The 22303-nt window shown below is 42.0% G+C and overlaps 1 protein-coding gene across 3 annotated transcripts in view; it reads right to left on the bottom strand.

The window, feature by feature from the left end:
• Window positions 1–22303, bottom strand: part of CC2D1A (coiled-coil and C2 domain containing 1A) — a 130046-nt gene that overhangs the window by 46404 nt on the left and 61339 nt on the right. For all 3 annotated transcript variants that reach the window (XM_069230445.1, XM_069230447.1, XM_069230446.1), the window contains exons 22-24: window positions 12647–12737; window positions 4980–5111; window positions 3516–3571 (exon numbers count right to left, since the gene is read on the bottom strand). In XM_069230445.1, the coding sequence (XP_069086546.1) occupies window positions 3516–3571; window positions 4980–5111; window positions 12647–12737 (279 nt within the window). The remainder of the gene's footprint in view (window positions 1–3515; window positions 3572–4979; window positions 5112–12646; window positions 12738–22303) is intronic.

Below are 22303 nucleotides of genomic sequence, written 5' to 3'. Positions count from 1 at the left end.
AGGGACAAGGGTTAATGCATGACGAAACCAACCTATTAACTTTAGCCAAATTCCTCCTTGGATCTTCTTTTGGGCAGTCCGCCTGAGCCATATGTTGGCAGTCACAATTGCCAATAGCTAAGGTGATGAACCACAAATCACAAAGGAGTAGCACTAGAGACTCTTATGCATGACAATGTGAATAACAGTATGACAGAGATTCTGATGGGTGAAGTTAATTAATGGTAATGTGGAAAATATATCACATAATCACCTTCTCTAGACATAGTAAATGGAGTAATTCTATGGCACCGTACTAGGTAGCCATTGTGTTCATAACAGCTAATATACCAGTACAGTAATTTAACTGCATGCTTAATGGCACATTAGCTCCAACTGCATTTAATTTAGATACTCAAGGTAACTCACAGTTACACATTCACAAGCATATTGGCCTGTATTATGTTTTGGTTGCACACACCACTTAGAAAATAGAGAACACAAACACTACACTGATGCATACCCAGAAACAAATTAGATGGTACAATGACATGCACACACACACACACACACACACACACACACACACACACACACACACAAACACCAGACATGCATACCTCAATAGGATCATCTAATGACCACAACGTGTCCTCCTACACCAGAAGAAACCACACAATACACATGCATCCTTTCATACTATGAATGTTTCCACCACCCACACGCACCCTTTCTACTAACACACATCTCTCCTATGAGAATCTCCTTACCCATCCACCATGTCATACCATTTCAGATTATCATTACAAAATCATAAGAAAGAATGTCGATCAGAACCTACGAGGTTTGCTAGTTTTTAACCCACAAGCAATCTAATACCACACAAAAGTAGGCCAAGTCTGTGATCCACATGCTCAAGTCATAAATTGCAAACTTCGTATTCCTATTTTCTACTTTTATTCCAAAACAAACATGTGTTGTTTATGTACAGAAAGGATTCACCCACGTGATCGTGGTATGCTTCTTCCTTGGCCAGTCTGCCCCATTGGGTTAAGATGGTAGCAATCCAACAGTCTCAAACTTGACTTGAAAACAATCTGAGAGAAGGGAGCATAGAATAAAGTATGTTCTGGTATAAGTAGGGGACCAGATCCTAAAGCCATAAAACTGCTCCTGTGCTCCCCTTTTGTAATGACGAGACTTGAACCATACTGTGATATGTGACCACAGATCCCCCCCACAAGGGTACCAGATGTGGACCCCTGTTCTTGAAAGATGTGCATGAGGGGTTTGGTAATGACACCACACGGTTTTTCTGTGATTCTGGTAGCCTGCGGGGCTATGGAACAGATTACAGTGAGGTCAAGTTCTGTGTACTCATATAAAAACAAGTGTTTTTTCAGAGGGCAATATGACTGCCCACAGCTGTGATCATACTACTGACTTGGTGGTGTATCCATATCTGACTGGGGCCAGGGTTATAGCAATTCGTTGGTTCTTTTCTATATTAGATGATTAACCAGAGTGACTTAAAGCTACGTACCTAGTAACCTCTCCTCGGCATGGATTATGATGATGAGATACCCATGGGGTCCCCAATTTAAAGAAACATTTTTATGTCTAATCTTTTCCTTCGCCTACTAGTGTATCAGTCAGTCGATGGCATATACTGGGTTTTTGAAGACCCCAAGGCAGGTACACTGGAATGGACATGAAGGTGCCTAGTAATGAAGCAACCAATCATTTCAATGTTTTAGCCTGCGGCTACTGGTGAGGTCCCCTTGCATAGTGACTGAAGAGGCAGAACACTGATGACTGCAGGGTAAGTGATAGAGGCACGAATGTTGCATGTTCACACTATATTTGCACACAAACAATGAAGACAAGTTATTTAAATGTGAATCACGTGTTCTTTCACTGTGTGTTTACAGGAGTGACTCACACCATAGTAACTGTTTAGGAATCCTTTATAATTCCCCTTTTTCCTCTTTATTCCACATACTGGACTAATATTTTTTATTTAGTGTGTTTTGTTATCTTAGGTGCACTGACAAGGACTAGGTTCAAAGAAAGATTTAGGGCTAGGTGTATCAAACATTTTTGCAATGGTAAATGGCCCAACGGGCCGTTTGCTATCGCAAAAATGCATTTTGGTATGTATCAAATTCAATTTGCAATTCGGTAACTTGTTACCGAATCACAAATTGGATTTGCAAATACATACCGATTCGGTATTAGGAAGGGGCATGTCAAGGGTGTCCCTTCCTAATACCGAATCGCAGCGGTATATATGAATGTTTTGTGACAGTGAATGCAGTCGCAAAACAATCGCAGTTACCACCAATTTCAAATTGGTGGTAACCAATTCACAAAGGGAAAGGGGTCCCCAAGGGATCCCTTCCCCTTTGTGAATGCATGCAAAATCATTTTTTTAAGAGCAGGCAGTGGTCTTATGGGCCACTGCTTACTCTTAATAAATTAAAAGAAAACTTTTCATTTTATTTTTTAAACCCATCCCGTTTCCCTTAAAGGAAAACGGGCTGCATTTAAAAAAAAAAAAAAAAAAGATTGCTTTATTTAAAAGCTATCACAGACATGGTGGTCTGCTGAGCCCAGCAGGCCACCATCCCTGTAATTGTAGCCATTCACAATGGGTCGCAAATTGCAACCTACCTCATAAATATTAATGAGGTAGGTCCATTTGCGAGCGCTTGCGAATCGCTATATGAAACTCCTGGAGTTTCATACATTCCAATAGCGATTACTTAATTGTGATTTGCAAAAAAAATCGCAATTTGGTAATCGCTATTGGGAAACTTGACACATCTGATCCTTAGTCTTTAACACTATGCATGATTAGGCATTCTTTACAGACAGTAGGGACTTTCTGATTGACTTGCCCCAACGAAGACCCAGGACCTTTCATGTGGAAGCAGATTTTCCTCCAGGCAGTATCCTTTTCGGTTTGGTTGAAACATACTGGCATTAGTGGGCGTGGGGGTGTTTCGAGCCCTTACAACTTCCAAACACCGCTCTATTATTGTCCCTGACAACAGAACAACCATTTTAACCCTACCCTGTGCAGTCCTAATAATAGAGGAGTCATTCAGGATACACACATAAGCAGTTTTGTGGCTTTAGGATCTGGTCCCCTACATATACCAGAAAATAATTTATTCTGAGCTCCCTTCTCGCAGATATTTTTTGGGTCAAGGTTGAGACAGTCGGGTTGGTATCATCTTAACTCGATGGGGTGAATTGGCCAAGGATGAAGCATGCAACGATCACGTGGGAGGGGCCTTCCCATCCATAAACAATGGATGTTTGTTTTGGAATAAAAAAAATAGAGAATAGGGATATGGAAGGTTTCAACTTATGAGTGTGTGGTATTGGAAACAATTGTGGAGATTGTGGGGGCAGGGACTAGTTATCCTAACTCTCTTTCTCATGTTGATAAGACACATTCTCTGAATGAGTCTTATCCGCATTTCCATCAACAATGCATTCAGTGTCAAAGAAACCCTGTGGCCACATACCTGTTTCCCACTTCCTTCATAACCGGGGGCTTCTCTTTAGGCTTGGGGAGGGCTACCTGGAAAGAAAATCACAAATTAAGTTTGCAATCTGTATCACACATTGGTCTTAAACAGTGAGGTCGGCTACAACTATAACTTTATCAAGTAGAACTGAATAGATCAAATACTGAGGGCCGGGTCAATCACAAGATGTTAAAGGGCTGGTAGAGCTATGGGGTAGGAATGCAGTGTGCTTGCCCAAGCCATACAACATAATTTCCAGCACTTCCAACAGGTTGTAGAGGTGTACCAGAGCCACAAAAAGGCATGTAGTAGCACAATCCCTAACTTTTCACACCAAGCCGTTTTAGCCCTGTAAATATGAGGCAGTAGCCTGTGAGAATGTTTGAAATGCAATACCTTTGAATTCCACCATGAATCACGTTTTCAGGCATCTAGTCATAATGATGGTGAGTGGAAGTGAAACGGCCTTCATGAAATAAGATATTTTGATATGGTGTCAAGTACTTATAACACAAATGGGAAAGGAAGACGAGTGAAGCTGGCCTCTGGTGAGTGGGAGGTGGTTATTAGCCTATGGTAGAAGGACACTGAGGTCCGTCTTTTTGGCATCATTTAGAGCTTTCAGATCTTGAAGGTCTGTTAGTGATTATCTACAATGGGATACATACATCACTTTTGATCAAATAAAGAGGAAGAGAACAGGGCAATAAACTTCACAACAAGGTAAAAGTAGCTGTTGCCTGAACTAAACTCTAAGTAACATGTTAATGTAAGTATATCAGCATGCAAAAGCCAGGTGAAACATCTAGACTGGATACATGAACAATGCGATAATGTACTGCACACTCTCTGTACTGCCAATGCTCACATAGGATCTGCTACATATTAACAAAGACAAATACTGTTAATATGGTTCTGCATGTAACATTAGTTATATCTATCCCTGGACCAACAAATTCTTCCAAATTGGGGTTCACACAGGAAATTTGCTAACACATCTACAACCAACCTCACTTATGGGACATTTAAGAGGGCAAGAATGGGTAAGGCAATCTAAGGCACTAGAAGGACAAAAAGGCTTCAGTGTGGACTTCACAGGGGAATAATTATTTTATGGTTGGAAGATAGACCTTTGTCAATGTGACAGGAAAGGCTTGGATGACCTTACCCCCAAATAACCCCCTAAACTAACACCGAGGCATCTGCTACATTTTATTACCAGCCGATTATTTGTTGACTAGAGCATGCTAGCTACTGATTCCTGGATGTTCCATGATGCTGAAAGAAGGTTGTGTGACATTTAAAACATTGTGTGTTGCAATCCGTAATTCTTGCAGAGGATGCGTTGACAACTCCCTAATAGTACTGGACGGCAATACACACCATGTTACAAATAACAGATTTCTAATGATGTACAGCAACATATACACATGCAATTCCCGGATCTTGCAGTATCCTTACCGGTGGCATACTTAGAGGCTCAATAACTAGCCATTTCTCAGTGGCCTTGTCGAGCTGCTGTGAAGTCAGAGGTTCCCGGATTCGGACAATCACCTCAAGCTTCCCCCCAGTCGGCCGCCGTCCATCCAACAACTGAAAGATTAATCAGAGGGGTAGGTATATTTTACTGTTCGTAGGAGACACTGACACAGGCCAAGCGTTTCTACACACACTACAATCAACACCAGCCTTCCCTGGATCAGTCTCCACAAACTTAACATAGCGTTTCCCCAGCTGCATCTGTTCCCTACCTGGTCCTCCCAAATGCACGCATTCCCTGGACTCTACATGAAAAGCTTTTCTGGCTGCCTTCTAAGTTAAGTATTAATAAGCAATTGCTCCACACCATCGATCTCTGGCCCCTGCAGTATCTCGTCTAGCTCCACACGTTCATGATCCTTGATTCCCAGGCAAGCGCCTCCTAGAGAAAGGGCGAGATATCGCCTCTGACACTGAAACATCAGAATGCCTGTAATGAAAGTAATGGCATCTGCCACATAGGCAGATGACTGTGTCCTGACTACAACCGAATGTCAATAAGGTGTAATTGCATACCTTTTACACCCTGTAGCACACTTCACAGAAATATTCAAACTTTACTCTCACTTAAATAGTACCTCCTATAGGCAGGGTTGTTCAGTGATGACATGTAATAGTCTTCATATAGGGAGCGTTCCATAATACTAGATACAATATAAATGGGATTTCAGTCAAGTTGTTTAGCTGATATAGTTTCTAACCTAACATGGTAGCATCAGTAAAACCGCTTTACTCTGTAAAGCAGAGAGATTAGATGTAGGGACTTCTAGAATAGTCCATGGTACTCGTGGACCTACTGCAATTTCAAGAACAGATACACCTGAGACAGCTGAAGTCCACGCAAACATTACAAAACATTACACGAAGCTATTCCTGCAGGAGAGACAGTGTCTATTCCCATTATAAGATCTCCCCATCAAAAACTCACAGATGAGGTTAGGGCAGAACCTGAGAGCCCGTCACTGAAGAGGAACTGCTGAAATGCAGGCCGGTATAACAGTCCTCAATTTATTTCAATTGGAATTCTTTAAGCGCTTGGCTGCTTTGACCACATCTCATCTTTTTTGTATGTTAGAAGAAGCCAGATCGACTGGATCTCTACCAGATGGTCTCCAATCGGCCACAGTAACAGTCCTGCTCAAACCTGGAGGCCACCCCACCTATCTTCAATTACTACATTTTGGGCAGCATTTACTCTTTCATACTGACCTATTTTAAAAGCACCTGTTAGAAATGGGGTCTTTAGTTGCCAGTGGATTGCACCCTGTCCAAGTATGGACCTTCACTCTAGTCAGGGTAAGGGAAGCAGTCAGCTAAGATAACCCCAGCTCGCCTCCTTGGTAGCCGGGCTCAAGCAGTTAGGCGTATCTCATAGGCAATGTGTAAAGTATTTGTACCCACACACACAAATAACAGGGAAAACACCACATAAGTACTCAACACCAGTTTAGAAAAATAGCTACTATTTCTCGGAGTAAAACAATATCAAAGAGACAAAAATCCAACATACACATGTAAAGGTATCACTTTTTAAAGGTTTAAATGAAGCTTAGTCCTTAGGAATCAACGGCTGTATCTTTTTAGCACAAAGTAACTGGGATGTGTAAAAAACAAAACAAAAGAAACAAAAAAAATGATGCGAGCCGCAGGGGAGGCGAGGCGCCAAAAAAGCAAAGCGATGTTCCTTACTGGCAGGGGAGGTGATGCATGGATTTTTTTGTCACAGGAAAGGCGATGCATTGATTTACGGGCACACAGCTGTGGTTCTTTACTGAGGTGCGAGGGCAATGAGAAACTGACACCCAGATACGATGCATGGAAAATCCAGACGCACTGTGATGATGGCACTGTGGTGAAACAGACGCTACATTGATTCTGCATGTGTTGTGTCGATTTTTCAACCACGATACAGGCGCTGCGTTGATTCTGCAGGCACTGCGTCGATTTTTCAGCTGCGGGGCATCAATTTTCTCCTTCAGGCACCGGCTTACACTTCCAAGGGTTCTCAGTCCAGAAATGGTCTATGTGGTGTCAGAGGTCAAGTACTTATAACCATTTCTGTCTTTGAAGTAGGCAAACTTCAAGGAAGTCTTTATAGTGCACAAGACCCTGCCTTTCTGTGTTGGAGACTGCTTTGTGTGAGGACAGGCACAGCCCTATTCAGGTGCAAGTGTCAGCTTAGGAAGAGCTGTCACAAAATATAGGGCACACCTCAGCTTCCTTTGTGTGACTATCTAGAGTGAATTCACAAACAGCCCAACTGTCATCATGACTCAGACGTGTATTCCAGACAGTCAGAGGCACAGGAAGGTTAAGCAAGAAAATAACCACTTTTTAAAAGTGGCAATTTCATGCGGTTATACAGAAACCTAGTTGCTGTCCGAATGTCTTCTTGACATTTCTGTTTTGTTTTTGCCTTCACTAGCTAGTCATCTAAGTACGGGTATACATGGATACCCTTCCTTCTTAGATGTGCTGCAACTGTGGCAAGGCACTTTGTGAAGACTTGTGGTGCTGATTTTATGCTGAAGGGCAGCAATGTGAACTGGTAGTGTACTTTGTCTAAAACAAATCTGAGGTATCTTTTATGCCCATGATTCATTTGGGTGTGTAGGTAGGCATCCTTTAGGTGTAAGGTTGCCATATGGTTTCCCTTTTTTAAGTGTAGTATAACTCCTTGGAGTCTTGTCATCCTGAAGTGTTGGTTATGAATGACTTTAAGGAACGGAGGTCTAGGATTGCTCTCAGAGTTAGATCCTGTTTTGGGACCAAGAAGTAAGGGGAATAGTCACCCTTGTTTCTTCCCCTTGCTGGTACCCTTGTAATAGCCTTCTTTTGTAAGTTCTTTCACCTCTTTCTTTAATTGTATGATCTCTTCCTCTTGAAACTTCTTTGGTTTTGAGGGTATTGGAAGTGGTTCCTTGATACGTTCTATACAGTATCCGTGACATATCACGTTCACAATCCATTGGTCTGATGTGATGTTTTCCCACTCCTCTGCGTAGTCTCTTATTCAGTCTCCCACTGCTGTTATATAAGCGCACATGATGTTGCTCAAGTCACTTGCTTGTTGCTTCTTCCCCTCAAGAAGCCTGTCCTCTCCTCCTTTCTTGTGCCCAAAAGTGCTGTCTAGCAGGGTGCTGTGTCGCTTGATGTGAGCTGCCTCGTGGTTGCTGCCCCAATGTAAAAAGTGCTCTGCCAGTAGGGCTTCGGGTTGTGCCTCTTCCACTTCTGAATGGGCCTCTGCATTTTAGAGCTCCCATTGCTGTGGCTGTTTCATTGTCATCCTTCAGCTGTTGTAAGGACTCATTGACCGCATGGCAAAACAGAGCGTCTCCTGTGAAGGACATGTTGATGATAGAGACTTGTACTTCTGGCATGAAAATCAGACACTGTGAGCCACGCTTGTCTTATCAAAGTTGTGCCTGTGCACATCTGCTTGCTGGCAGTGCCTGCCGCATCCAGGGCTGATTTTAGACATGCATTGGCTATGTTTTGGCCCTCTTACATGACTGCCTTAACCCTCTTTTTGTACTCCACTGGGAGATGTTGTATGAGGGACTCCATCTCGTCCCATTGTGAGTGGCCATATCTATTTAAGAGGGTGTTGGAGTTTGCAATCAACCAGTGAATTGCAGCCCACCTTTCCATTTTTCTCTCCACCATGTCCAGCCTTTTGCTCTCCTTTTCAGGTAGTGGTCCTGTGGAGGTGCGTGCATTGTTCTGCTTTCTTGCGGTTGCCACAGTGATGAAATCAGTTGGGGTGTTCCCTTGTATATATTTAGGGTGTTAAGTAGATGCCTTGTATTTTTTATCTACTCTCAGAGTTACTGCTTCAGCAGTAGTTGGTTCCCAAGAAGCCTTCATTCCTTGATCTAATATGCTGGGATGCATTGAAAGATATAGGTTCCCCCTGCTGAACAGCATTAGTGTCTCAAAAAAGCAAGAATATCCCTTCTCTGCCTCCAACTGGACTCCATAGGTCTCAGCGGCCCTTTTAAACAGGTTAGTGTACATAGAGAGGTCATCTGGTGGAGATGGCCTCGAAGGGTAGCTTTCTACTCCTTCCTTGGGGGAATCAGCTTTGAGATCATGCCAAGATTCATCCTCGAACCCTGCTGTTTCCTTGACATCCTCAAATTTGCAGAACTCTTCTTTTTTTTCTTTGTGGGGTTCTGATGCTGCTGGAGCCTCCGGGACGGATTCGCTGTCTTCGGTGTCGAAAAGCATTGACTGTTTTGCTGGGTCCCAAAAATCCTTTCAGGAGTCATCAAACCCCTTCTTCCTTTGCAGAAGTGACGCCATTTCCGCCTTGAGTCTTCTTTTTTTAATCCCTCAACTATTTTGTCTTCGGCTTCGAGCATTAGCGAAGGTCTCTTTATCAGTGTTAATTGTTCACCCGCCTCCACAGCATTGACTTTTTCTCACTCTTGAGCAGATGGGATCGTCAAAGACTTCAACAAAGTCTTTCAGGCATCGCTATCCCTCAGTTGGGATCCATGTGGTTCCTTTGTTTTTGGTTGACCTTCAGTCGGCAAATGTTTGGCGGCAAAGCTACCTTTTGGGACTTATTACCTGAGAGTTTCGACTCATTTGTCCGGGAGTTTAGACTCATGGCCCTTCAGTGGTTTTGCTACCTTATGCCTTAACTTCTCGGCGTTCAACTGTTTCTACGTTGTCTATTTCTTTTCGGCAGCCTCTACTCACTGGTCTTTGGGTAGACAGAGAGTGCAAACCTCATTCGGGTCTCTCTGGGCAAATCTGTGGTGGCAGCTTGAGCAGAATTTAAAGGGGGTCTTTTCCATGGACCCTACCTGCCTTCATTCTCCTACCAACTGCCTGGTACCGGTGGGGGTCCCTTCAGGAGAAAAAGAGAAGGGCTCCCTTCTCTCTGCTCGTTGTTCTTCTGGCGGTCTTTGGCAAATTTATTTATTTTCTTCAAAACCTTTTTTTTTTTAAATTTCCCAGAGCGCCTCTGCTGCATCCAGACCCAACAGCGGAAAAAAAAAATCTGAAGAGGGTAACTGCGCATAAGAACATCTATAGCTCCGCATTCGTCACATAAGGGGCTGGACATACCATCAAATGGTGGTCAATTACGCCCACAACGGATAAGAAAAAAGGGAAAATACATTACCAGACCCAACCACTAAATGGCAAAATAATGCACAGCATGTGAATCCAGAAAAGGAGTCATGCTGTCACTCTACAAGCAGAATTTAATCACCACAAATCACAATTTTTCAGATACCTTCAACAATGCCACACCCAAGAAATAAGCTGTCACAAGACAGTGGTCATACCTGAATACAGATCCCTCAAGGCACAACTAAGTACTGAAAAAATTATAAAGGTGGTACCTCGAAAATATATCAATCTTTCATTGCCAACACATCAGTTACACTGAGAGCAGTGAGATCTAGGTGGGCGGAAGGCATACTTCCATTAGACAAGGTGGATTGAAGGGATACCCTTGTAGACCCCAAATGATTTGCCATATCAGGAAGGTTGAATGCGATCCGAAATAAATACCTGTGCAGCCCTCATTTTATCCTTAAATGGCTTTAGAAAATAGCCAGGATACACACTCCAAAATGCCCTTGATGTCATAAAGAGATGGAGGACTACATTCACATGACATGGGCCTGTTCCAAAATTTAAATACCCCAGAGGAAAGTGTTAAACACAGTATCTGAGGCACTAAGAATACCTATAGATCTCTCACCAACTTGGAAGATATTGGTGGCACAAGAGGAGAGAGAATGCAGGTGGGATTAGATACATTATTAACTGAAAGAGATATTGCTTAGCACTTGAGGTCAGAGGAAGCCCCTCCCCATAGAGCTTGGTTGAAGGAAATGGACTGGTGCTGAAACTGAAGGAACTCACACTAGGTTAGAGGATGCCCTAACAAGGACACAATATTGGAGAACCTGGTGGACCACGTCCAACTAGATACAACTGGATATGAATGGAAGATGGCCTTGCAGAAAAGAGGCTATGAGAGAATCTTTGAAGCAGCATACTCATTGAGCTGAAATTAGCTATGTGAACGTAAGACATTTTGATGTAATTTCAGCTTTTTCTTTCATTTATATTTTCTTGTTAATGTTTCAGCTTGTTGAAAACACAAGAAAAAATAGTATGAACAAATTAGGAGGGTATGAGAGAGACGCGTTACCTAGTTACATACACAGCTGAAACACTCACAGTGTTTAGTTTTGTTTTTTGGTTCAGATAGGGATCGGAATCAAAGGCATTCCAGAGGCAGGATTCACATTTTTTCAGCCTTAGAAGTTAGATGGTCATGTTGAGCTTTATTTCAGGAAACTCCCCATGGGGCTCAATGAGTGTTTGTGCCTACTTCTTGCGTCCCAGGGCATTTTGGTATTATAGATGGGGCCACAGATGATATTGTGTGGCATCTGTCGTGAATCATGAGAGGGAGTTCCCTCATTTGTATGCAGTCATGGTCCCACGGAAATGAGGAAATATTCTACCTCTGTGCCTGCACCACAATACAGGCACAGGAGGCGAGGCAAAAAGGATGTCAGGTGGAACAATTGACTGCACCACATAGAAATGGTGCAAAGCCAGTACACCCCTCAAGGCCACCCCTCAGAAAAGGGAAAAGAGGGTCGTAGGGACCACTCTGCTCCCTCCCAGGTGTTCCCGTGAAGATGGGGACAGTTACTAGCTGCACACACATGCAGTGGTATCGGTCTTCCCTTGAAATGCAGCCTGGCCTGTACAGTGGAAAACAGATTGGTGGCTTTTAGCATAACAGTCTGTCTTTCGATAACATGCTGTTCCCAGGGCAGGCGCAACAATACTATAGCTATGAAGCAACTCACAATTAAAAGTGTGTCGCATCGAAGAGTGGGAAAGTGCTCAGTATGTAAAATATGACCTGTGGGCTTTTCCCACAGAGAACCTATAGATATTTGCTAATCAGGAAGGGGAGGACCCCCGCCCAAAAACAGCCCCCTCCCCCTTATTTACCTAGTGAAACTTGAGACTGCTGCATGACGGGGAAGATGATTATAGACTGATAATGGGAGAAAAAAATTGTGCAACAGGCGCAGTAGACAGAAAGTTGCAAGGAATGGTAGAGTAAAGATTGTGGAGCACGGGACTGCGGAGCAGAAGCAGGGGAGTGATTATGGAAAGGAAGCAAATGGATCGAGGATCATGAAAGGGAAGGGGTGTGCCAAGTCAAGTGAGGGAGTGAATGAGATGGGAATTTTGAAACGTTTAGAGAATGGATCAAGGATAATAGAAGAGAAACAGGACAAGTCCAAAGCCACGCAGAGAAGGAGTAAGGACAGGAGTGAATATTGAGAACTTCGAGAATGCAGCAAGCATCACAGAAAAGGAAAAAAGAGAGCGAGGAAGACAAGCACAGAGTGAACAAGAAAGAACATGCAAGCACTGACAAGAGGGAGTGAACAAGTAGAGACAGTAAGTAAAGACAAAGAGTTCACTACAGCAGTGCATAGTGGGCTGTTAACAAGGAGATTACTGGAAGTGCCAATGCAAGCAGTGAAGACAGTAGAGGAGGAGAGGGAGAGTTGCAAGCTGTCCCTCACTTCAATTATTTCTCTGATTTCACAGTGTGTTTCCAGAGCTTCTAGCTTCAGCTGCGCTGTCCCCACTGTACGATCCGGCTTAAAAAGGCCCCTGGATACAAACACAAAATGTTAATTAAAATGCTGTTGAAAAGGGGATCCAGACCAATCCACTGGCAGTGTTGAAGAAAGAAATCAAGAGAGAGGGGTTACCTAAAAATCAAAGCACAGTTTTACTTTACATCTGGGAACCCAGAATTTAATTGAGGCACCACATATTATCCTTGCTGGATGAAAGTTTATCTGCCATGGTGTACCCCTCCCTTCCCCCACGTCAATTTTTCCTTTTGGCTGTGGCCTATGCTGGGCCTTAGGTTTGCTTTGTTTAAAATAACAGCTTTCATTTTCAAGTGCAGCATTCCGTAGCCTCCAGACTGTTTCTGACACAATGTGAGGACCCCAAGCAGACATGGAGAGAAGTAGAGCATTATTTGCATGTCCAATGTGAGGGAACTGAAAAGGGACAGTGTTCCTGTCATGCTGCATTTAGACCAGTGCATGACAACTTTAGGAAAAAAGTCTTATGTACAGTTTGTAATCAGGCTACTCTGGATGAACCATACATCGGTCATAAAAGAAAAGGCAGTTGTCTGAAAGTTTAAAAAACTGTTCTCTAAGTAAGACATTTAATTTCATACTGACGTTTTTTACTGGAAGCTTTTATCCAATATAGCATTAAAAAAAATCTATAGAACGAGGGGGCCCTCAAATTAGATCTTCTTTGCCCTGGTAGTGTAATTGTATTAAATTGGAGGCCCATGCATCAGGAGGAACTGCACTAATAGGCCTCCTGCAATAACTCACTGTGGCAGGGAGGTGGGCAGACTGCAGGCCATTTGTGGCACCCTTTTTTTCACGAGATATGGTTTTTGTAGAGAGAGATATGGACATAACACAAAAGAAACAAGAGTGCATAAGCAGGAGTTATGAATTAGTGGGAAGGGAGGAGATCGGAAAGGTCTTCCTGGCTCATTAAGCCACAACACTTGACATTAAAGACAAAAGTTCAAGCTTTGGAAGCATAGAGGATTTGGCACTGCTAAGGTCGAAGGAAGAAGACTTCTCTGGCTGCTAGGTAATCCCTGTGTCAAATGGGATTAATCAAGCCAGTTCCCAGAATGGACTGCATTCTGACATACTAAAGAGAACTGCTGACTGCTAAAGAGACAACTTCATCCCTCAATTAGCTGGAAGGGTTAGGGAACTGAGAAGGTCTTGTACTTTGTAGAAGCACTGTGGATTGACTTGGAGTTAACTGGAGGTACCACACGGGCACTGTAGTACCAGATGATTAGGACATGTTGGATACTGAGAAATCCTGCTCCCAGGCTATTTGCCTAGAAGCTAAAAAGTGGATGGGAATCTGGTAAAAGCTTGAAGAATCTGCCTTGTGAAATTATCCTGGGTGTTGGTTTCAAGGAGAGAACCACATGGGAACCTTTATGCCACCGAGCTGGAGTCTTTGGAATCAGTTGTGGTGAAAATTGCTAAACAAAATACATCATGAAAAAAATAATATGTGCATACTTGTGATGGTAGTCAATTAGCAACCACAGAGTACTGACTCGTTAGTTCCATAGGATTGCATGAGGGTGGGACTCTCTTGAAGAAGCTGGTGGAGATCCTTGGTGCCCTGCAGCCCTCTGGTGCTTATTTTGTATAAACTTATTTGAGATAGTTTTACTCTGAACAGAGGCAACCTTTTTTTTTTAAACACACCCATATGATCTACTACCAGCTTAAATTGTTTAAATGTTAGAATGCTTTATCAAGGTTTCCTAATGTGATGTTTTGTATTAAGATTTAGCATTTTACTTCCTTTAGTTTGGATATTCTAAGTTATGTGGGATATTGACAAAACACTTGTATGGTGGGTTTTTGCAAATCCACAACACACACATTATTTTATATGGGGATAGTCTTAATGCCTGAGCTCTCTACTAAAGATGACCAAAGGTACCCTTACTGAAACATGTTCATCTTTAAAGATCCACCTGCTAGCAGTGAGGGAGCTCCGAGAGTGCTCACAAGTTTATGATTACTTTGTCGCCCAAGTTGCCATGGGCAATTTCTTACATTCCTTACTTAGGGCTCCTCCCTTCTGAGCCTTACCCAAGCCAGCCCCTCCACCCTCACACACACAATACTATTTCCTTTAAAACTTTAGATGGCTTCACTGCATGCCTCCAGGCACACTAAACACTTCAATTTTAGGTACCTCCACTACTGACAACTAACACTCCTCCCTTTGAAGGGCCTTCCTTACTGCACACAAACACTTTTCCCATTAAAGAGGCCTCCATGAGGGCAACAAACACCCATCCCTCTTAAAATGGCCTCCATGGCCGCCCACAAATATTCTTCCCCTTAAAGAGGCTTCCATGACACCCACAAACCCTCCTTGCCTTTACAGGGATTCATTATTGCCAGAGGCATATCATCGGGGTGGGGGGCTCTGGGTGGAATACTCCTCCAATTATTGCTCACTGAGGTGACCCAACACGCAAGACATTGGAGCTATACACCAGATAAATCTTCATGGAGATGTTTGGTTCCTGCCCCGTTCTAGTGTTTCATGCCATCTGCAATCCAATTCTAAAGTGCTGTAGTAATGAGTGTTCCTTGTGCCCTATGGAGTGTCAACTCAAGAGGTTAATGCTCGTGCTGGAGTCACAGAATTCTGTGTATAATCTCTGGGCCACAGTTTTAAAAGACTGAAGGGTTAATAAGATTGCTCCAAAGTATTTAATGTAATATTACACATGTGCTCCATGTACGCAGCAACCCTACCTACAGCATCTAAGGCACCAGTATCATGCGGCTTCTGCAGTGCCTGTAAAATGCAACTGCAGTCTGTAAGGCATCTGTAGACCGATGTATAGTCTGAGGTGCCACTGGTCTGTATTTGTAGTGTCCTATATCTTTGTACGAATTGTTTCCTGTCCTGTTTGAATATTACTCCAACAATCTTAAGCACATTCTCAACAGTTAATAAAATGCCCTGTACACTACCTGTACCTCGATTAGTCTGCCCCTAAAACATACTTGTACATAGTACTTTTACACTCTTCATGCAGGCTGTGCCTGTTATGCTGCCAGACACCAGTTTTTTGAACCACGCTTCCAGGCACTACATTCTCCCTTTGAGACATGACTCCCCATCATCTGTCCGTTTCAAATTCCATAGCAAAGAAGCAGCAGGCAGGGCTTCACTCTCTTCCTAGGGACTGTGGTGGAGGCACTTCAACCCTACCTCTATCCACTCTCACTGCACACCCTTACAATCACAGTAACACTCAGCATTTCTAAAGCACAACACCCACCCACTGGGCCCCTTGGCACTGTGAAATGATTTTTATGTGCGGTGAAAGGACCAAAGTCAGAATAACAACGTTTTATTAAAAGTATCAGGTTTTCATTTTTTTTCTCTAAAAGATAGGTGATAAATTTCTGTTTTCAAATGGAGAGACAGAGAGTTCCAGAATGTGATTCCTGAAATCCTGAAGACTCAGACCCTCATCTCAATGACCTCATCCTAGGGACAAACCAATATGGGTAGAGGACTCCTTTTCTTTACTTCACTGACCCTCTCCCCTGATTACTAAATGTTCACCACACTGGCCAAACGCCCTCAGCACACAGACAAATGCATATGGGAACATTCCTTTCCACCCTGAACAGACACAGCAACAGCTCTACTACTGAGAATGGACCATGCCCTGACAAACCCTAGAGAGAAAAGATAATTTTCAGGCAAGGCAGGTGGATAGCATTATGCATTAACATTTACTCACCTCTGAGCAGCATACACCACAAAGAGTCAATAATCAGCACAGTGAATTAACAAAAAATGAAATAGAATCATCCAGCCCTACAAAATCCTCTTGTCCACTATTTTCTTTCTCTTTTGTGTACTGCTTCTGAACAGAAAAGTATCAATTTTTATTTTTCAGCTTATGGTGTAAAGGAGAATTTTGGTATGGTTTAGGTTTGGATTGGGTGGTTTAGAATGCTAATTTAACCCAATTTATGGGTACAGTACAGTAGGCAGAGGTATGAGTTTGTATGTAGCATGATCAAGATTAGCAATAGCTAGATTTCAGAAAAAAAGGCATTTTAAATAAAAGGTTAGGAGTGTTTACTCAATTATTTAATATAAACATTTGTATAATCAGTGGATCAAGCAATATGGCGCAAGTTCGGAAAAAAGTATAAGACCGTTTTTACCTGTTGACCAGGCTCGTTGGTTTGGTCACGCCTTTAGAGGAGGTAAGGGCAGATGGCTTCAAATGGGGAAACAGACTGACAGGCATTTTGTTTAGGGGCATGCATGAGTGTCATATGTTTTACGTAAAGCGCATCTTTCGAAAGGAGTTTGAACATGGTTTGAGCAAATGTTTCTTCAGGGGAGTTTGGGCTGGTGAGTTTGTTCTTAAGCAATATGCATTACGGGTGCGTTTGTTGCGGGTGTCTAAGCTCTGGGTGTATTCGATAGAGGGTGGGGGCTGTTTTTTTCACACAAATAAATATTAAATTTGGTAGCAAGAGATAATAGAGAGGAAATTCTTATTGTATTAAAGCTATTTTAGCATGTCAGAACAAGATAGTAGTGAGTCTAGAAAACATTATTAGAAGCATGGAACTGAAGAAGGCAGTGCAAGGAACAGTTAAAATGTTCTTAAAGATAAAAGTAAATATGGATAAGAAAGAATATTATTCAATTTCTGAAGAAGACGAGAGATCAAATAGAAGTCCAGGAGGAAAAGGTGTTAAAAAGAGGATGCATTCGGCTCATGATTCAATGAGGATGGGAGACCTAAGCGACTCAGATTGATAGGGTGTTCAGGGTGACACGCTAGGCAAGAAGAATATGTCTGCTAATGAGGGATTCATTTAAATTCACTAGAACAGACTGGAGATGGAATGGATGTGGAACAGTATATTCTGTATCTAAACTTTAAGGATAGCTTGGATGATGAGTTTGGCGATACCGTAACCATTAAAAATAAAGTTAGAAAGTCAATAATTGACTCGTTAGGGCAAAATGTGGTTGATCTTAAGAACATTAGGCATCCTAGGGGCTTAGATTGGTGGTTCTTTAGAACATGTAGCAGACTACATTAAAGTCTGGATAAGGAGGCCACTGAAAAAGAAGGAAAGGAATATTATCAGAGGGAGAATGTTCTCGACCAGTAATTGATGGAAAAATAACTATTACACTGAATTTGGACACAGAACTGATTACTTTCCTATTTAAGATGGGAAGAGACCCTAGAAAAGGGTCGAAAATATTGTTAAAGCAGTGTGAGGATAAGCTATTGGATGTGCTGTGTCCTTTAGCAGGGATGTTTGATCTAACTGAGGTAACATATTTTAAAGGGAATTAATTCGATACTCATTTACGAAGACGTTGGTTCAAACGGGCAATTTGGTTTTTAGGGTGTGCTCATGCTGGCCATTAGAGAAAAGATGCAAAATGGTTCTCATGTGAATTAGTCCTAAGATGAGAGATCTAGCAAGGAAAGACGCTAGCGAGGAAGCCAGAGGGTTAATATTTGAAGACGTAATAATTAAAATGTTAGGAGATTATGTGCAAACTTTCACAGCATAGGATAAAGCTCAAACTTCAATGCAGAGGGTGTTTGGAAGGGATAATTTAAATGGCAGGCCTGGGAGAAGAAGGCAAAAACTGGGCAGTGGATTTTATAAGTGCCATTACTCAGGCTATCAAGGTAGAGGAACTTCCAGAGGAAACCAAGGAATGTCTGGTTTCTTTCCCCAAAGAGGAAGAGGAGGCAGAGCTATATCCTTTAAAACAAGGTGTCAAGGTTGGGGGACCTATTTACCGGAAGGGTCAGGAGACCTTTATGTGAGACAAAGGATACGAGCGATACGTTCCCCTGGGATCATACAATTAAAAACAGAGTATCCCTCTGCCAAACCAGAGAAGATGTGGTGAAGTGTGTGTCACATCTATACATCACTTCGAAGGAAAAAGGAAAAATAATAATTTTTACTTTTAACCCTCAGTCACAGGACATGCTTCATCACTGGGTTCACCCCGACTCCTAAAGGTCAGGATGGGCTTGACCATATTCCAAGGAGCTCTCAGTATATGAATAGTCAGAGAAGCTAACAGTAAAAATTCCTTATCCACAACCACGGTTTCCATTTATTAGAGGGGTGGATGGGAAAGGTAAAAAAAAAAAGAATATGTGAAGGGGCAATTGGGATTTTAATGGTCCTAAGGCCATTAGGGTGCCAACATGTTTCTGCCTATTCTTACTGACCAAACACAGTCGGAGGAACCGTCAGGACAGGATTGCTTTTTTAATGCTCCCCTATCGAAGTGTATCTTAAAACAATAAATCAGACATGCACTATAAAACTATTTAGGCATGCAGAGGCAGTGAATACTTGTCTACTCGGAAGTACTCGGGGGGATACTAATATAGATCCCACTGGGAGCGGAGAAAGGTTGGCCATCTAGTAACATTTTCATCAAGGATCCCTAACCATCCCTATTTTACCTAGTAGGTCCACTCCTACCCGACTCTTGGTTAAAAAAAAAAAAAAAAAAGATTCTTGGGCCTGCTTTTCTACAAAGTGGTGCATAGTCCTGGCACACACTTCACCACATCTTCTCTCGTGTGGCAGAGGGATACTCTATATTTTGAATTGGTAGAGCTATGTCTACAAAAGGCTCGAGGCCAGAACAACAACTGTGGATGCAGTGAGTATGAGGATTTTTTTCAGGTCTTACCCAAGTAAAGATGGGAGAAAGAATGAGATTTCATCTGGATCAGCAAAGGCGAATTACAGAACATCCTTGAGTGTTGGCGACAGCGACAGGTTATTAAATAGAGTTCAAAATGGAACCAAAACAACCCAGCGAAGCAAAGGAAATATTCTTCAAAAAGGATTTAGAGAACATTTTAACAGAGAGGTTGCACAGATGTTGGCAAGGGATGCAACAGTAAAGGTGGAAGATCGTCAGGTCGGGTTTGTAAGTACCGTGCTTCTGGTGGAGAAAAAGGTCAAACTATGGGAGCCAGTAATAAATCTGAGAGATTTACATTATTGTGTGACCTATAGACATTTCGAAATGAAAGGAATTCATCTTTTAGGAGGTGTGTTGCAGGAATTTGATTGGATGCTGAAGGTGGATCTCAAAGATGCATATTTTACAATACCAATAGCTTTGGGAAGTCAGTGCTACCTATAGTTCAGATGGAAGGGTCAACTGTATCACTTTCAGTGCCTTCCATTCAGCCTCTCCCTGGTGTCTCACGAAGATTTTAAGACCAGTTGCGGGATTTTTGAGAGAGAAAGGAATAAGATTGATTATTTGGACGACATTCGGATTATGAATCAGAATGCAGATATGTTGAGATGTCAACTGCGTTTTGTGAAGCCATTATTAATCTTTAGGTTTCATTGTCAATCAGGAAAAGTCTGTGTTAAATTTCCCTCACTGGGTTTTTTGGTAGATACAATTGCAGTTTCAGATATGAGATTCAAGGGAGTTGAGTGTTAATAAAGATGGACAACATTACTGCAGTGTCTGATATAAATAAAGTGGGAGGAAGCAGATCAAAGAAATTGTCAGAATTGGCATTAAAGATGTGGGAATTTTGTTTACAGCACAAGATTGGTTTGAGGGTCCTGTATTTACCTGGGAAGAATAATGAAGTGGCATACTGGAATTCGAGAAATATGTTAGATTACTATGAATGGAAGTTGAAGGAGGAGTACTTCCAGAACATTCAGAATTGTTGGGTCGTTTAGAGTGGATGTCTTAGTGTTCCGTTTGATTTTTCAGTTAAAAAAATACATCAATTGGAGACCAGAATCAGGAGCCTTAGAAGTGGATGCTTTCACTCAAGATTGGAGAGAGATGAGAAGGTTTGTGTTTCCTTCATTCCCAGTGATACAGAGAGTGAAGAAGTGGATGCTTTCACTCAAGATTGGAGAGAGATGAGAAGGTTTGTGTTTCCTTCATTCCCAGTGATACAGAGAGTGTCAATTCAGGTGCAGAGTCAAAGTTATCAATTGGTGCTGGTGATGGAAATGGTGATAGAGGTGTCATTTTTGATCAAATCCTTCAAGGGACTGTTACGAGGAGTGAAGGAAATAGAGCATCTGTTAGTAGAGTCAGGTTCTCTCAACCTTCTAGTTTGGAAGATTACAGAAAATCATGAAGCTTTGCAGATCTTTTGGGAATAGCTTCAGAAATGCTCAAAGAGTCTATGCATCAGGTACTAAAGAGGTTTGAGAGTGCATGGAGTGTCTGGGTACGCTGGTGTGTGGCAAGGGGTTTGGATCCTGTGGAGGCTGATGAATAATGGTACACAATTTTGGCAGCTTTGCTGCTATTGCAGCTGGACATTCTTTGGTCCAGGGAATTTCAGGTAGGCCAAAGTCTTTTGGTATATACATTTACGAAGGGAAGTAGCCTTAAAAGACTGCCTAAAATGAACTATGAATCCCTTTGGAATGTGGATTTGATTTTTAAGTTGTTTGAAAGGTGGCCCAGTAAGACCTATTCGTTGTTAAAGAACCGTTGTGAAAGCTGGCTACTACGTTTTGTTTGATTTCCTTCAAAAGAGCATCATATATTACGGCACTGGAAGTTAATAGTAGATTTTACTAGCCAAATGGAGTTATGTTTGAGATTTGGAGAAGAATGAAAACTATACAGGACTCTGTTTTTTAGCCAAAATTTTAAAAATGTCCAAAGTTGTGTGCAGTTAGGTGTGTCGAAGAATATGAGGAAAGTGTATTGGAGAAGAGGAGTGCTGGTGAGAAGCAGTTGTTCATTTCTTATGTCACATAAGGGTGTTTCGACTGCTCCCATAGGTAGATAGGTAAATCAGTTATGAAGGAAGCAGGTGTTTGACTCAGTTTACGGCACTTTCTGTCAGTGGTTTACTGGCAAATACAGTTTATGACAGGTGGAAGGTTGGAGGTGATATTAAAAGCATAAGACTGGTTTAATGTTGTTCAAACAACAGAGCATGTTTCAAGCTGTGTATTAAAAGGCTGTGAACATGCATAATGCCAGCCTCCTGTCTTGCATAAAATGTCGATTCACATAGGTTTTACTGCACAGAGGATCACAATTTTATTACAGACACGAAAGTCAGCATTATATTAGGGGGAGGTTCATTTTTTTGATTGTTAGGACATTTAAAAATGTTTGTAACATGAAGAAAAATCGGAATTGGTTAATCATCAGGTGCATTTTGTTTTAAACAATTCTATTTACATGAATACATTTTTTATTTATTTAGTGTTGCAGAGTATCAACAAGAGGATTTTATAGGACAGGGAGATTCTATTCCATTGTGAGTTCATTCAGTGTTCGGGTTCTTAACTCTTTCAAGGGTTTGTTGTTCAGAATAACTGCATAAAAGTTAATGCATAATGCTATCCTCCTTTTCTTTAATATAATGGTGGTTCTCTATGCAGCAAAACCTATGAAAGTTGACATGTACATCCTTGGCTTTTTTCCTGTACAAACTATTGCACGTAGTAGTGAAAACTTGGTCTCTCTCTATAACTGACTATGTTCATATTTAGTGTGTTTTCCAACATACATATAGCCCAACCAGTATG

The sequence above is a fragment of the Pleurodeles waltl genome, chromosome 4_2, assembly GCF_031143425.1.
Source record: "Pleurodeles waltl isolate 20211129_DDA chromosome 4_2, aPleWal1.hap1.20221129, whole genome shotgun sequence".
NCBI lineage: Eukaryota > Metazoa > Chordata > Amphibia > Caudata > Salamandridae > Pleurodeles > Pleurodeles waltl.
The sequence above is the reverse complement of the archived record's forward strand: the minus strand, read 5'-3'. Positions and strand labels throughout refer to the sequence as shown.